Source organism: Leptonotus elevatus, chromosome 18 (assembly GCF_054856555.1).
Source record: "Leptonotus elevatus isolate MCC_2025b chromosome 18, RoL_Lele_1.0, whole genome shotgun sequence".
NCBI lineage: Eukaryota > Metazoa > Chordata > Actinopteri > Syngnathiformes > Syngnathidae > Leptonotus > Leptonotus elevatus.
In genome coordinates, this window is record NC_141256.1 from 14,541,515 (window position 1) to 14,556,982 (window position 15,468).

General features: G+C 38.8%; 1 protein-coding gene across 1 annotated transcript in view; it reads left to right on the forward strand.

Moving 5' to 3' along the window:
* man1a1 (mannosidase, alpha, class 1A, member 1) overlaps nucleotides 1–15,468 on the forward strand; it is a 53,719-nt gene that overhangs the window by 21,350 nt on the left and 16,901 nt on the right. The window contains 2 exon segments of the mRNA XM_086060907.1: nucleotides 439–554; nucleotides 2,629–2,709. Coding sequence (XP_085917033.1) covers nucleotides 439–554; nucleotides 2,629–2,709 — 197 coding nt within the window.

Here is a 15,468-nt window from a genome sequence, read left to right on the forward strand (position 1 = left end):
TAAAATTAATCCACTTTCTCACAAGATGGAGCTACGACACGCTAAACATGATTTCATGAGTAAAGTCAAATTTTAATTTACTAGCTAAAGCGTACTAAAAAAACTGAATAATGAACAAAAATACCCAGCCATCTTCATGATTGTTTTTGACAAATATTTAACACATTTTTAACATTGTTTACAAATTTTAACTATCTTCAATTTTGATATTTTTGGGGGGGACAAATGTTTAAAAAATAAAAAATAATTTAATACATTTGACAAATGTTGATCATTTTTGGACACATTTTAGACAATTGACTACTAATTTTAGACAATATTTGACAAAGTACAACAATGTTAAATAAAAACTAATCGATTAATTCTATTTTTATTATTTCAGCTATACTCCACGCAAAGAACTCTCTAGAGTTATTTTGGTTGAATTTTGTCTTCCAGGAAGCATCAAAGGCGCAACCATCGTGGACGCTCTGGATACGCTCTACATCATGGAGATGTTTGAAGACTTTGACGCCGCCACCGAGTGGGTGGAGAAGAACCTGGACTTTAACGTGGTGAGCTGACTTCCATTTTGCCATGTTTGGCCTCCTGAAAGTGTGTAAGTGTGTTTATTATGCTGATCATGTAAACAGTGTTAGCGAAAGGTTATGCACATAATTTACTCAATAAACTCTGGAATCATCGATCTTTAGCCGAGTGAAAGCACCTTGAGAGGCCTAACCTTCATTTACATGCCTGATGAATGTCAAACAGCTTTGAGGACTGTCGGGCCGAGTGTTCTTTAAGGCGTCAAGCCGGCGAGGAACCGAGCGGTTCAAGCCGCAAACAATTCACCACCGGCTCTCGCCGTAAATGAAGACAGAGAATGTATTTTGTCCGGGCCGGCCTCACCTGAATGCTAAACAGAACCACGTCGCAGTCCAGAGCGCTTTGTTAGTTGCTACCCTCCCGTGTGTAATGCACGCTAATAAGAAAAGAATGTGAATGACATTTCCCTGTACAGATAAGAACAGTTGTAATCATTGCTGTTGCACTATAATGGCTTTTGGATTCATGTTTATTAATTAGGGCCCGAGTGCCAACCTTGGAATCAGTTATTATTATTATTCTGCACTGAGACAAATTAATTGCCTTTTTTGGGGCCTCAAAATGCACCCCAAAAAACAAAACCCCACTCATTTTTTCTTTTTCTTTTGTGTGTGTGTGTATCTTTGTGAAAATTTATGCTTTTTGGTGGTCCCCAAAATAATCCTTATGGGGAAAAAATAGCACCCGACACCAGAAACTCTCAAGGGATTTTCAGTACTTTAAATTGATTATGTTGGTTGCTTTAAAGGGATGCTTGACTCATTGAGCCATTTTCAGCAGTAAGAAGTTAATATTTTGTCCAGAATGAATTTGGTAACTTCATTATTTTTCATGTACAATTAATAACTTTAAAAGCAACTTTTTCCACTTGTTGTCCACTGAAGATGACATCACCTGTGCTGAGGAAGTAGGTAACAACCAATCAAGGCTCAGTTTGCTGACTGACCAAACCCAGAAAACAAGTGAGTCACGATTGGTCGTTGCCTACTTCCTCAGCACGGGTGATGTCATCTGCAGTGGACAACAAGTGGAAACATTTGTTTTTAAAGGTATTAATTGTACATAAAAAATAATGAAGTTATCAAATTAATTCGAGACAAAATATTAACTTTTCACTGCTGAAAATAACACAATGGGTCAAGTATTCCTTTAAAATGAAAACATGGGAATAATCCAATAGTACCATTTGTGAAGAATATAGAAGATATTGATCATATTTGGATAGTGACAGGGTAAATGAAGAATAAGTTTGAGCCCCAGGGAGAAAAAAAACTTTCCCGAAGCCGAAGAAAATTCTAATTTACTACTTGTTCCAATATCTTCTGTCCTTTTTGGCTTAGCATTTACGGAGGAAATCATTCTGCATAGTTTTGTTTTGTTTAGCGGGGGATTAATTAGCTGCACAATCCAACTTTGCAATCAGCAAGTCGGGGAGAAAACATTTAAATGGATGTTGGCGCAGGACAGACGACAGAGTGTTCTGTATTTTTGTCTAATCTGTGTGAGACAGCAAATAAAGTTGAGTTGAGTTAGGAGCACTCGCCTGTCAGTCAAAAAACAGAGTTGCAATTAAGTTGAATTTTCCCTTCACTGGATGATGAATGTATATATACAGTGGGTCTAAGAAGTCTACACAAAACTGTTTAAATGCCAGCATTTTGTGAAATAAAATAATAAGACAAAGGTTAAATCACTGGAAAACTTTCACCATTAATGTGACCTTTATTCTGTACAACGTAATTGAAAAAACATCAAATGAAATTGTCCTTTTCAAACCAAGAATACACGGCTTCCTACGTCTTAACAGTCACAGCTTTTTGCAGGTCTACTTATTATAAATATACCTACCAAATGTCATGTTGCGAAATCAAACTAGCTTTGGGGGATGAATTTTTAAACATTTGGGATTGAGTTGCTGGTGAGTGCTCAAACTTTCTTATGCTCCACCCACACAGAAAGACATACTCCTTTTTTTTTCATACTGTTAAGTGAACTTGGCTGATTCCGTTTTTCCTCTGTCGGGTTTGCCTCCCACCGCAGAATGCCGAAGTGTCCGTTTTCGAGGTGAACATCCGCTTCGTGGGAGGCCTTCTGTCGGCGTACTATCTGTCCGGCAAAGAGGTAAGAACGGACATATGCGGACGACTGCCAGCCAATAAGGGAAAACTAGGGAAAGTGTTTTTTAGTATGCTCTTCTATACAACCGCAAATGTTCATGGCTCAAATTGACCCGTTACATGTTTAGTCATCCCAAAAATATGTTTTGTCAAAATAAAAAAAGTAAAATAATCTGAGAACAAAACAAGCAAAAATAAGGCCAGCAGTATAAATTGTATCCATATTTTTAGGAAACATTTTTAATGTATTTTTCTCCATTTCCAAAGTTGAAACTAGTTCATAATGACTCATAGCATGGTAATACCTCAACATGCTAACTGGCTCATAGGTTAGCCCGTTACATTACATTCGCTAATGATTGATAGAATACGCGATTCTAAAAAAAAAATGCAATAGCTGCAGCCCTAAATGACTTTTTTTTTTTTAATATAAACAAACATGCCCCGGGTCAAAATGACCCATGCACGTTATTGCTGTTCATGAGAAAGTAACATCACAAGACTGTTAAACGAACGTGAGCGAATCCTCTCAGTAACGAAACGAGGCCCAGAGAATGACATCAGCAGTGTTTTCCTCTGATCTTTTATTCTTCCTTTCTCCTTAATGATATGCTTCTGTTCCTAATTAATTATAAGTTTGTACTAAAGAATCAATAGATCTGCAGCCTGCAAATCCACCTCGGGCAACAGTGCGGCTAATATGGAGAGAGAGAGAGAGAGAGAAAAAAAAAAGAGGCTAACTCGCCAGAGATTTGACTGCAGCCTTGATTGTCGATGTTGTTCTGCCTTTAAGTTGCGTTTTGTGTCTTCAAGCGAGCAAGTGAGGACTTGCTTCGTCTTTTCCTTCATTAGCTGCTGGAAGGAAAAAAAAACAATTTTCAAGCTCACTGAGACTCTCGGCACGTGCGTCAAATTTGCGGGCCGGAAATCCGAAATGTAGCCGTTGTGGCTGCTTCATTTCGACTTCCACTTTTCTCTGGCAGCACAACAGATTGTAATTCAGATTGTATATCTCCGCTTTACAGTGCAATACTGTAATCCTCCTCCCGTTTTTTTTTTTCACGCACATGCTAAAAGATGAATAAAAGACAGTAGCTGCGATGTTATTGCCAGTGCGGCTCGTAAAAGCTTTGAGAGCACTCGTAAAAAGAAATCGCATTGTTCGCACACGGTCTAATCGGTCCTCAGACAAGACGTGGGCGTATACAACTGGCTTTTGTAGAAGAGAGAAAAAAAGTGCTGTGAAAAGTTTAATTTTAGACTTCCAACAACAGCACTGACCCACATCTGCATGTCGACATCCACAATGAATAATATTAATAATCATCCTCATGGTTTAAAATCCAGGCGGCTTGATTGGCATACAGAAACGAGGACAAAAAGCTCTTGACGGGAATCTGTGCAGGTAGCGGATGATTTGAATGCGTAATGGCCTCGCGGCGGGAGCAAACTGTGACACTCGTTATCCCTCCTCAGCACACGCTCATAAACGCTTTTCCTTTTTTTCTCTCTTTTTTTTTTTTAATGAGTCAATCAATACGCGGCACTCTAAAGTCATTGCACGCGTACGAGTCAGGCTCCTCGGCGGAGGCGGCTGATTGGTGGCCTTCTCCTGCGATGAAGGTCACTCAGCAGAGTGGCTCCAAATGGCGGTTAGCATGCGGCTAACGACTCTGACATATTCACAGAAAAAGAAGAAGAAGAAAAAGGTGGCAGAGGAGATTGAAAATGTTCGGAAGGTCATCGCGCCTCAAGTTGGAACTTTATGGCGAATAAGACTTTCAGCGTATTACCTTAGCTTTAACTCATTCACTGCCAGCCCAGTAAAATGGATTTTTGGCTAATGTAGCTGTTAGCTATGAGATGATGTTTGGCCAGCAGGTGGCTACAAGCATATCTAAAGTTCAAAATATCAATGTTTTGGCTCATTATAAACTTTTTACCGAACATCTCTCTTTGTTAGCATAGCCATTAGCGAGCTTAAAATGTCTGTTATCCTGCTAACATTGGTCTTTTTTCTGCTGTAATAGTCATGACCATAGATGTTTACTATCCAATTAAATCATAACATTTACCAAAGATTTAGTTAGCTTAGCCATTAGCAGGCTTGGTCTGTCTTGGACTGGCTTTCACATTCTGCTATGCTTCTGGTTTGTTTTTGCTTTCATGAACAAAAAAAACTTCATCTGCAAAACCTCAAAGACTAAATATCTATTTATTTTAAATTTATAGGTCAAAGGAGGGTTAAAAATGCCTTTTTATCTTATTCACTCAAACATTTAGCTAGCCTCAAGGTGTTGACAGTTAGCACTTTGTTTTTGTCGTGTCATAAACACAATCTGGGTCGCTTGTTGTAGAAACAAAAGACGTTTATTGTCCCAAATCACAATTAAAAACTGTAGGCGCTCTCGATCAGGTTTTATTTTTACGAGACGTTAGCCTGCGGTTGAAGGGTAAGGAAGAAACTAGCTTCTGTGACAGCACTAACAAGACTGTACAAATGCGATATTTTGCCACCTGCCTTTTTTTTTAATGCGCATGTTCATCAAGCTCTAAGACGAGATGTGAAAATGAATCAAGGCCCGGGGAGGAAAGATGAGACCGACAGAAACAGCGGCGCGTGGAAAGCACAAATAAGAAGCAATCACCTTAAAAACCTTGACGATAGACGGCCCGCTCTTGGCAAGTGACTCAGATGATGGAGAGCGAGGGAGCGAAGGAGGAAGTGCAGACGTCCTGATAGTCTACGTGATAAAACAGTTTTACAGGAGGGGAGGAAGAAATCAGCGAGGGAAGCGCAGCGACAAAAAAAAAAAAAAACTCATAAAATGCGAGTTTATTCCCCTGCAGACTGCTGTGATTCAACATTACTTTGGAAAACTACACGAAAGGAGATGTCAGCTTGTTTTGGGGGTTCTTTGGAATGTCACTTTCTTTGTTGGCGGGAAAAAAAAGAAAAACATGGATTTTGGCATCGACCGTACAGCCCAAATTGTGGCTGCTGCCGGGAAACAAATTGACTGTGGGGGGCATTGAGTTAAGGATGAGACGAGCACTGGCTCATTTAACTCCAGTCGTGTTCAAAAAATATGTATTGGAAACAACTTAAAACCCCTCATGTTACGACGGTCCACAACATTTTCAAATAGTTTCTTGCGCAGCAGTTAATAATTTGGGATCACACAATTTTCAAAAGTAATTTCTTGAGAAAGTCTTCACTGCACGCTTAGATTAATTTTTTACTAAATTCAATATTTAATATGTCCCAGCTACAAGGATTTTTTAAACTTAAATAAGAGATCACAGTTTGAATGTTTATTGATCCTGAAAATAGTGTAAACATATTTTTACTAAAGAATAATTGGAATGTTGCTGAATCAGAGAAATAGAAAATGATTGGGATGGAATTGCTTTAAGTAATCTGACGCCATACATGAAAATAAATTACACTGAATCCATTGAATTACCAATAGATTGTGGTGTCCCGCAAGGGTCTGTGTTGGGCCCAAAATAATATTTGCCAATTTATAATTTTTTTTCAGTGGATGGATTTTGCTTCTGCTTTCCAATTTTTAGCTCAATATAATATTTTTTAATTTTGCCATCTGTAAATCAGTCTTCTTTCTCTGGATGAAATAAAATCAATAACCGAATCAATCAATTCCATGACTAACCTCGTAACACAATTTACTTTCATATGAAATAAATGTTCCCAACTGAAATCATTTCAAATGCTATTAATGTGTTTATCCGGCAAAAATGGTGCGCTGCATTTATTCGGTTTTAGAAATGGAACTCCACAGATAGACAGATGCTTTATTTATCAAGGGAAATTCACTACAGCTTTTGACCAGGAAAAATTCAATACAAACAATACGTGGCAGCGCGTTGCAGCCCTGTCAGCGAAAGCTCAGTAGATGCCGACGTAATTATGCAGTGACTTGCACTTTTCACAGTAAGGGTTCATTTCACACAAAACAAGGGGGAAAAAAATAACTAAGTGCTAAGCGAGAGGTAGTCAAGAGGCTGCATCTTAATTAATTCACTGCAGTGGAAGTTTATATTTGTCAATTTAAATCCAACCCTTTACTAGCACCTTCGTATATATATTCATCAAGTATGTTTTTCAACTGGTAGGCGTGCAAAGCTAGTCTGGGAAATTCAGGTTTGTAAATCACTGTAATGACTTACAGATCCCTGTAGATGGCAGCACTGCGTCACTTTGGATTAGAGATTAGCTCCATTTTTGAGTAGAAGACAAAGATTAGGTACTAATCTCCACTTTCCACATTGATTATGAGAGAGAGGGAGAGAGAGACGTTTTGGCAATGGAATTCCATTCTGAAAGGAGAACCTAAATCGGGAAATTGATTTAAAAAAGAAAAAAAGGAGGCCATTCTTGCTGATAAGTTTTTTTTGTTTAAATTAAAAATGCACATTTGTAACTGAAAGAGAGCAGTTATCCGACACAAAGCCACTACTGTGGCGTCGCCGACCGTGAGGGTCCACCATACAATCTGTCCCCTCGGACCACCGCCAACTGAGACACACACACACACACACTCACACACACTCAAGGAGAGCGCGCTGCGAGGGGCCGATAGACAGCTTCTATCTCCTGTCCTCAGGAAATCCCATTCACTCGCCGGGGAAAATTGGCTTTGCTGCCGGGTGGCAGTGAGGAAAACAACCTCCTGGCGACGGCCGCCATCGCCGAGCTTTCAACACACACGCACACTCGTGTGTATGCAGCCAAGTGAGGATTCCTTACAGAAAGCGTGGACAATTGATTTGCTGGATATCGTTTCTTAATCTCCTCTCAGCTGGTCGAATCTGTCCTCCGGCCACAGAGAGTTTACAGGAAGATTAAGAACTGGAATGTAATGCGTCAGGCCGGTAGGATGTCATGTTAAGCCCTCCTTCATTACAACATAGACAGGAAGTGGAAAAACGGCAAGAATGATTCATTTATCGTGACAACTTCTGCGGTACGCAACTTGGCCTGCGGGGGCAGTATAATGCAGTCATTAAGAAACAAACAAAGAAGACTGTGAGTGAATAAACTTTTGAGTAATGTTATATTATCTTTGTGTATGACTTACTGTCAGATTCCAAATCACCTTTTCGTCTTTTTCCGCCCACCAGTTTACGCATCCTGTTGCAAAGCCAGCGGCCCTGGCATCAATTTTCTCCTAATCGCGTTGTCCGAGTGGCTGCAGGGCACGCAGCGAGTTCATATCAAATCTGAGAGGTTTGGCTTCATCATCAAACAGCGGGATTAAGAGGCGTCATGCATCTTCGCACCATCCCGCACCGCACTTGCTAATTCAAACTCAGCGGCCGTGAGCATCAAGTTGCCGCTAATCTCGTTGTCCGAGTGGTTGCAGGCCACACGGCGAGTTGATATCAACTGTCAAATGTAACGAGATTATCCCAGTGAGCGAAAGGAAGACCGAGGCTGGTAATAATCCGCCACATGTAAACCACAAATGCTTCTTCCTTCCACCACTTTAGCACTTTATCTCATTTTCAGTCGCATCGCTTTAAGAAGTAAACATCAAGGAAGGGGAAGGATTCGGGTGGTATTAAGACCATCAAACTCTGCAAAGTGTTCAATAAAAAGTCATTTTTGACTCAAGTTCAAAGTCAAGGGGGGGGGTTGAGCATGTTAATGGAGGAAGTAACCACAGCTGTTTTAGGGCCAGAGCATCACTGGCCGATGAAGACCTCGTTAAATCTACTTTATGACAAGGGCTGTGCAGCCAAAAACCAATGAAATCTGCTTTCATTATGTCGTATTTTTAATGAGTAGCTGTGTATCTTTGCTGTTACTTTTTTAATAGCACGCGCCGACAACTGTGGAACGGTTAAGCAAATTTTCACTGATTGATGCAAGTCTGATGGCAAATTTTGCCGTTCAACACTCAATTTGTTCATTTTAGCCTCAAATATGATCAATTTGAAGCTTTGATTGGTTGCTATCCGTCATTACTAGGGCTGGGTTTAAAAAAAAAAAAAATCGAATAATCGTTATCAAATCGATTTTCCTTTTCAAGCCCAATATCAATTCATAAAATGTGAATCGATTATTTTAATAGCTCTTTTTCCCATAAATTCTTAAGAAAATAGAATTTTAAAGGCTTTTTTTAATCTTACCGTTTTCTTGAAATTTACTGTTCATATGACATGAATTTAAAAGTATTCTTACATTTATGAAAGATATGACTTATTGCACTTTAAGACAATTCAGAATCTTTTTAATTATTTTTTAATCATGCCTTTTGACATTTAAGAATTATTGATGTGCCATAATTAATCAATACTGAACTGAATTAAAGTGAATTGAATCGAATCAGGGAAAACTTAATCGAACTGAACTCTTGTGAATCGAAATTGAATCGATTGAGAAATTAGAATCGATACCCAGCCCGAGTCATGACTAGCCGAGAGAAATCAATCAATCAAATCAAATTAAAGGGTAACTAGACCCCAACATTTTACCAAATAATTATTCGACATAAGCGTGACGCCACGTTGGAAGATTTTTTTATTTTTTAGCAAACCGGACATCAAGTGCTAATAGCGAGTTGCACCTGCGTCTACATTGAATTTTGTCAGCTGACAGATTGTAGAGGTCAATCAACGTTACAGGTGTTACATTAGTGGCTTATCTATTTTTTTTTTTACGCATTATTAACCATCGAAAGTGTTGAAAAAGCTTGAGAAGGAATCCATTATCGCTTTTGAAAACTCAAGTATCTGAGAAGTGTTGTAACATGCCGCCTCTTCCCGCACTCTGGCAGAGCCTTGCAAGGCTTGCATGGGGCATAATTGCCGCCTCAAGATTGAGAGTCTCGATGTTTTTAGGCAATTAAGAGTGAAAATAGGTTAGATACATTTGAGTAAGCCTGTTTTGTTTAAGTGGCTTGCTGTAATGCGTCAGTGCATTAATTTCCTTTTGTCAAACTGCTTAGTCAGCGCATCACTCATGGCTCTAAGACCTTTGAAAAAGAGCTTGGAGGTGACGTAATTGCGGTCGTTTGCTTTTGTGAAGTATTCTTTAAACGTTCAGTGTTTTTAAAAAAAAATTCTCCCAATACAAAATTATTTTACAAGCCACTAACTATTCACTTCAGTTTCGAGTTTAAAGTCAAGTCCTCAACTTAAAAACAAACCTAATATTGTAATGTTTAATAGGGATAGACCGATTATCGGTGCCGATATCTGGCATTTTGAATAATATCGGCCTTTTTACGAATCTGAAGGCCGATGCAGCTGCTATCTCACTGAGCGGTGAATGATTGCGAACGTAGCAAATTTAGGATTTTCATCAGGATTTGTAACATGTTCAGTGTTCACAGACAGTTTTTACTTGTTGAAAAGAAATTGTTCAGACAATTTTTGACCGTCTGCAAAGATCTTTTGAAACTTTTTACGAACCCTGGCGAAAACCATTAGCTACATTCGCATGCATTTGTTGCTCAGTGAGATACAGGTACCGCTAACTTTTCATTTATGTATTATTTAAATTTCCACATTATAAATGATGATCCTGGCTCTGGGAACTCCCTATACGTTTTATTTAAAACTTCTTCTTTTTTTTTACTTTATTGACAGTAGAGAACTTTACTGTTTAGCTTAGATTTTAAATTTGCTTAACACATTCTGATGACCCTCACACCTCCCTGCAATTTTTGTTATCATTTTTAAACAAAGCTGTCTTTTCTTTATATGTTTAAAATTAAAACAAAAACCTTCAAAGTGTTGAAAAGTTGTTTTGACAAAAATGTTGACGCTAATATTTTCTCTTTTTTTTTTTTCTTCCTGCGAATGAATATCGGCTTGAAATATCGGTTATCGGCCTCCTTGACTACTAATAACCAGTATCGTATAAATATATTATTATATTAATACTATTGTTTCATCAACATCACGACTCAAAAAGGTGTGTGGATAAATAAAAGAGCCCTACTAAACTGTCAGAAGAGTTTGCCACCAAAACCTTCCCCGTTGTTGTGTTTATCGCAGCCTGCTGCTAATCCTTGGCAGCTTTGTTATGCGACGCGCAACCTGCTATGAACATTCTAATTAAAATTAATCGCGTCAAGAAAAAGGGTGGCCCTGCGTTGTAAATCAGGGCGACTCTATTTCAATTTGCTCTGCGCAAATAAACAGCATCCAGGTAAGCATCGTTTGTGTGATTACAAATCTGCTGGCGTCGCCGTAATTCTTTGTTATTGTCGCGACAGATTAAATCTATCTGCGACAGGATAAATAATCATTCGGAAGAGGAGCTCGCGTCGTGTTTAGACTTTTAAATCCCGGCCCTTGTTGATATGAAATGCTTCTTTTTAATCACTGTAATATATTACCGCGTTTAAAGCCGATTATGATTGACTGTAATCGCTCCAATAGATCAGATCACGCTTGTAGCCTTCATGGCAATAGGAGTGCAAGATTTTTATTATTATTATTATTTTTTTTTTTTAACAATTTTATTGTAGGATTGTCATCATTCTCCCATTTGGGACATTTGGATTTAGCTCTGTGACAGTTAGAATTTCGTCATGACTTTTAGATTTGAACATTTTCTAATGGAAAACGTGTTCAATAGTCTTCAATAGTAGACTTGCAACTCTTGGGTAAATTAGATTAGAGAACACAACCCCCGCCGGTGGTCCAAGATTTACGCTATCCTATGCACATATCGAAAAAAAACATCTTGCGTGCTTCAAACTTTAAGACTCGTAAATGCAAGTTGCAGGAAGTCTTACTCAAGCAAACTCTCAAAAGCCCAGCGGCCACATGTCCGTTTTTCAAACTTGCGAAAACGCATCAGCAGCTTTTTTTGTCGGGGTCCGTGTGCCGTAGCGTGGTGGCCCAGAGGCTTTTTTGCACTCATTTCCAAGCTGTTCCGGTAAACGCTCCGCTTAAAACCCCTGGCATGGAGTGTGAAATGTCAAGCGTGTGTGCATAGTCGGCTGGCTTTTAAGCTCCGACGCTGGCGAGCGTTGTGTAAACGTAGCGTTAGGACGCAATCAGCATGATCGTGTGCTCGGTAGCGGAAAAAGAGCGGGCGCGGCCCCCGAGCCTGGCCTCGGGGCTGCAAGCTTTCGCCATCAGGCGGCATCGCTGAGTGCGAGCGGTTAGCTTAGCATGCAGAGTAAGGAGTCTCCTCGTCCAGTTGGCTAAAGGTCAAACCCGAGTGGGCCGACTCACCTTTGAATGTGCGTCCGGTCGGGTGACTTTGGTGTACTGGTGGAATGAGGAATGACGGCCACTGTTTTTCTTTTTAAAGACAAAAAAGGTTTGTTTACAAATGTCGGTGTACACGCCTCAGAAGCTTTCAAACGGACTTTTGTGATGTGGCCTATAACTAAAAAGTACCAAAAAACGAATGATTCAATTCCTACCAAATGAATCGTGATGAATGTTTTCTTCATAATTGAGCAGCTCTACCCCGAAAGTTCATGTATGATATACAAAATGAATGACTTTTCGCTTTAGTTTTTGTTTTATCAACTTAAAATGTAGTTTCAGTTATTTATCTTTTTTTTTTTTTTTTTAATCACTCTGGTTCTTTTATTTTGTTAACGAAAATAATTTTTTCAATTTTAGGTGAAGTAGATGATTAAACGGTTGTTTTGACAGTCTGCAACCTTTTTAAAAGCATTTTAGCGACACCCACCGGCAACGAGCCGACCTTACAGTGTTTTCAATCGTTAGCTGTGACTTTAGGAATAAATTGACCTTGCGTTGCTTTTTCCTGGGCGTCACAGATGTTCATTGTCGTCGTTAAATCGGTAAGAACGCGGTCACCTTTTTGACTTGCGCGTAGCGGAGCGTTGTTTGTTTAGGATAATGCTCCATTTTCAAAGCTGTCTAGCTTGTTTTTAAAAGAGTCATTTGGATATGAAGGGCTCGCAAGTAAAGGGTAAGGTCAATTTCCTTCTCTTTAACTTCTTTATATCGCATTTGAGTTGCAATGTACATTGTTGTCATTGCTGTTCCACTCAAATCCTGTAGGTGTCAGTAGTGCGAATTTCAAACTGTTTTTAACTGAAGAAGAAAATAATTGCCAGTAATCTTTTTCTCTCTTAAAATCTGGGTTGAAAACTGGATTAATTCACCATGCATGCCCCAAATTAGACTTTACAAGGACCTAATCGGAAAAATACCTTTCTGATGATAACAATGTTCACTTTTGAAGAATCTTTATTATTCAGAGACAAAACATTAGGACCAGCACAATGTTGGGATCTCATTGCCTCTTGCAGTAGTACGAGATCATTTGCATTTTTAGAGGCGACGCATGAGTTTTATCTGGAGCCAAACGGTCATTTTACGGCCCACTTTTATTATCTCCTTGTTCTTGCCATTTGTTTGGTAGCCAGTAGGAGTTTGCCAAAACGATTTCACCACAAAACTCTGTCAACCATCCCAGAGAGAAGCCATTACTATGCATATTGTCATCCAAAGTTGAAATGTGGAATGTTATCAAGGTTTACCGGTGAACCGTTTCAACCCTACAAGTAAAAAAATAAAAAAAATAAAAATAAAAATAAACTCACATAATACCCGAAATTTATCTTTAGTTGTATTGCTCGCTTTTACTCAGTTGCCAGAGACTTTTCTGTGTACGGTACTCTTTGTACAAGAAGACGGTATATTTCAGAAAACATTGTCTCCTTGTCATCTTCCGAGACATTTTGTACATTTTTTTTTTTGTTTTCCAGCTGCCAAGGATGCTCTGGCCTTGCGGCGCTTTGCTCAATATTAATGTTCAGCCTTCGCTTTTGGCCCTTTAAGCTCAGCAGGAGGGCAGACAACTTGCATCAACTTTCTGCACCAACACCAGGCAGCGACTTCCCCTTTTTTGTTGCCGTTTTTTTTTCCTCTCTCGCGAAATTGAACGAGTAAGGAAGTTTATGTACAAAACGCATTTCACAGACAATGCTCACTAAGTGCTTGATAGGACAGGTGCAAAATGCAAAGTGATGAGATGGGAAGGAACATAAAAAGGTGGCGACAATAGCGTGAAATGGAATAGAAGAATAAGGCTCTTTTTTTTTTCTTCTTCTTTTTTTATAAGGCCCGCGATTCTGCTTTTGGTGTAGCAAAGTCGACAGCAGTGAGGATAATAATAAACATTGCAAAGTATGTATATTTACAACACCGATGAGAAGTATCTCGAAGCATATGTAGTGTGAAAAGCAGCAAGAATAGACAGCAGCATGAACATGTGAAAACTACACACAGCAACAGGGTGACAACTACGTATGAATAAATTAGGGGTGTCAATTTTTATATCAGTTGTAAATGTACAATAGAATATTTTGTTTCCAGGTTTTCATACTCTTGTTAACATAAAAGTGGAAAAAAAATGATAAACTAATACAAATATGGCTAAATTAACTCATTCACTCACAGCCATTTTCACTGAAGCAACCCCCTTCACTCCCGGCGGTTTTACGTGATTTTGACAGATTTTGCAAAACATGGAACCTCCCAAAAGAAAGATTAGAGTCTCTTCTTTCACCAGGAAATAAAATTATATTTCTATCTGTTTCCGTTTTGCAGCAATTATTATTAGCATTAGAATATACTAGCCAAGTTTCATCATTATTCACAAATCAATTTAGAATTGTGAGTAAATTAGCTATTTTTTTTTCAACATGGCCCTGCTTGATCTCTTTTGCTCTGCTGCCACCTGCTGGCCGTTTGTGTACTAACTACCATTTCTTCAACTGTTCTTTGCAATTGAGAGGCTGCTTCAAAGCTTTCTGTATGCTCTAGTATAAAAAAAAACACACACAAACGTATAAATATGTCTTTGGGACACTTACAATATTTAAAATAGAACGTTTTGGGAGCAAATGAGTTAAAAAGATGTGTGGTATTGATCTGTGTTGAGGTCATTTTTCTCCCACTAGATGGCATAATTGCATTTTTTTAGACGGTGAGAGCTCAGTGCATTTTCTTTTCATTTTAAGAGCTATCTGATCTTTACCATGAAGTAACTTGTGAAATTCTGCACATTTTTTAAATTGTAAAGTACTACTTGACCCCAGTGTGTACAAATATATGCATTACTATTAGATTTATTATTGCAAAATTTTGACATGGACGTGTCTGCTGTGTTGGAATTCATTAACCACTTGTTTAAAAAAATAAAATAAATGAGTGGCATTAAAGGAACTTTAAATTACCTCAAAATTTGGACACCCCTAAAATAAATATCTAAACATTGCTTTACTATACTACACACACTAAGGTGTGGATGTGAGCAAAAGGTAGCAGTATCTGCCAGCAGCTTATTAGCACATAGCCAAAAACGGTGCATGTATCAATAAATATTTCCTCTGTAAACATAGATAGTGCTGACCAAACAGTGAGAACTTGTTTAAAAGTACATGCAAAACTCAATTTTGCGGCCTTTTTTTTTTTTTTTTTTTTTGATGCAGCTGCTGTCAAGCGATCCCAGTCATCACAAAGTGCTGTGATACTTTCCGACAAGGCAAAAGGCTGTTTTTGCTGTCGGCAAACGTTTTGAAGATTTTGGGGGGGGGGGGGGGGGGTGCACGAGAGACGCGGGATGTGTCATCTTTTAATGTGGATGTCAATCAAAGTCAGCCGCCATGAAAAAAGCAAATTTTATAACTTGCATTTTTTTTTTCTGCTTTTGGAAATGGCTTCAATGTTTTTTTTTCCCCAATGTTTGAGCTTTCTTGTTGCCTTTAACAGCAGGATGCCATTTTACACT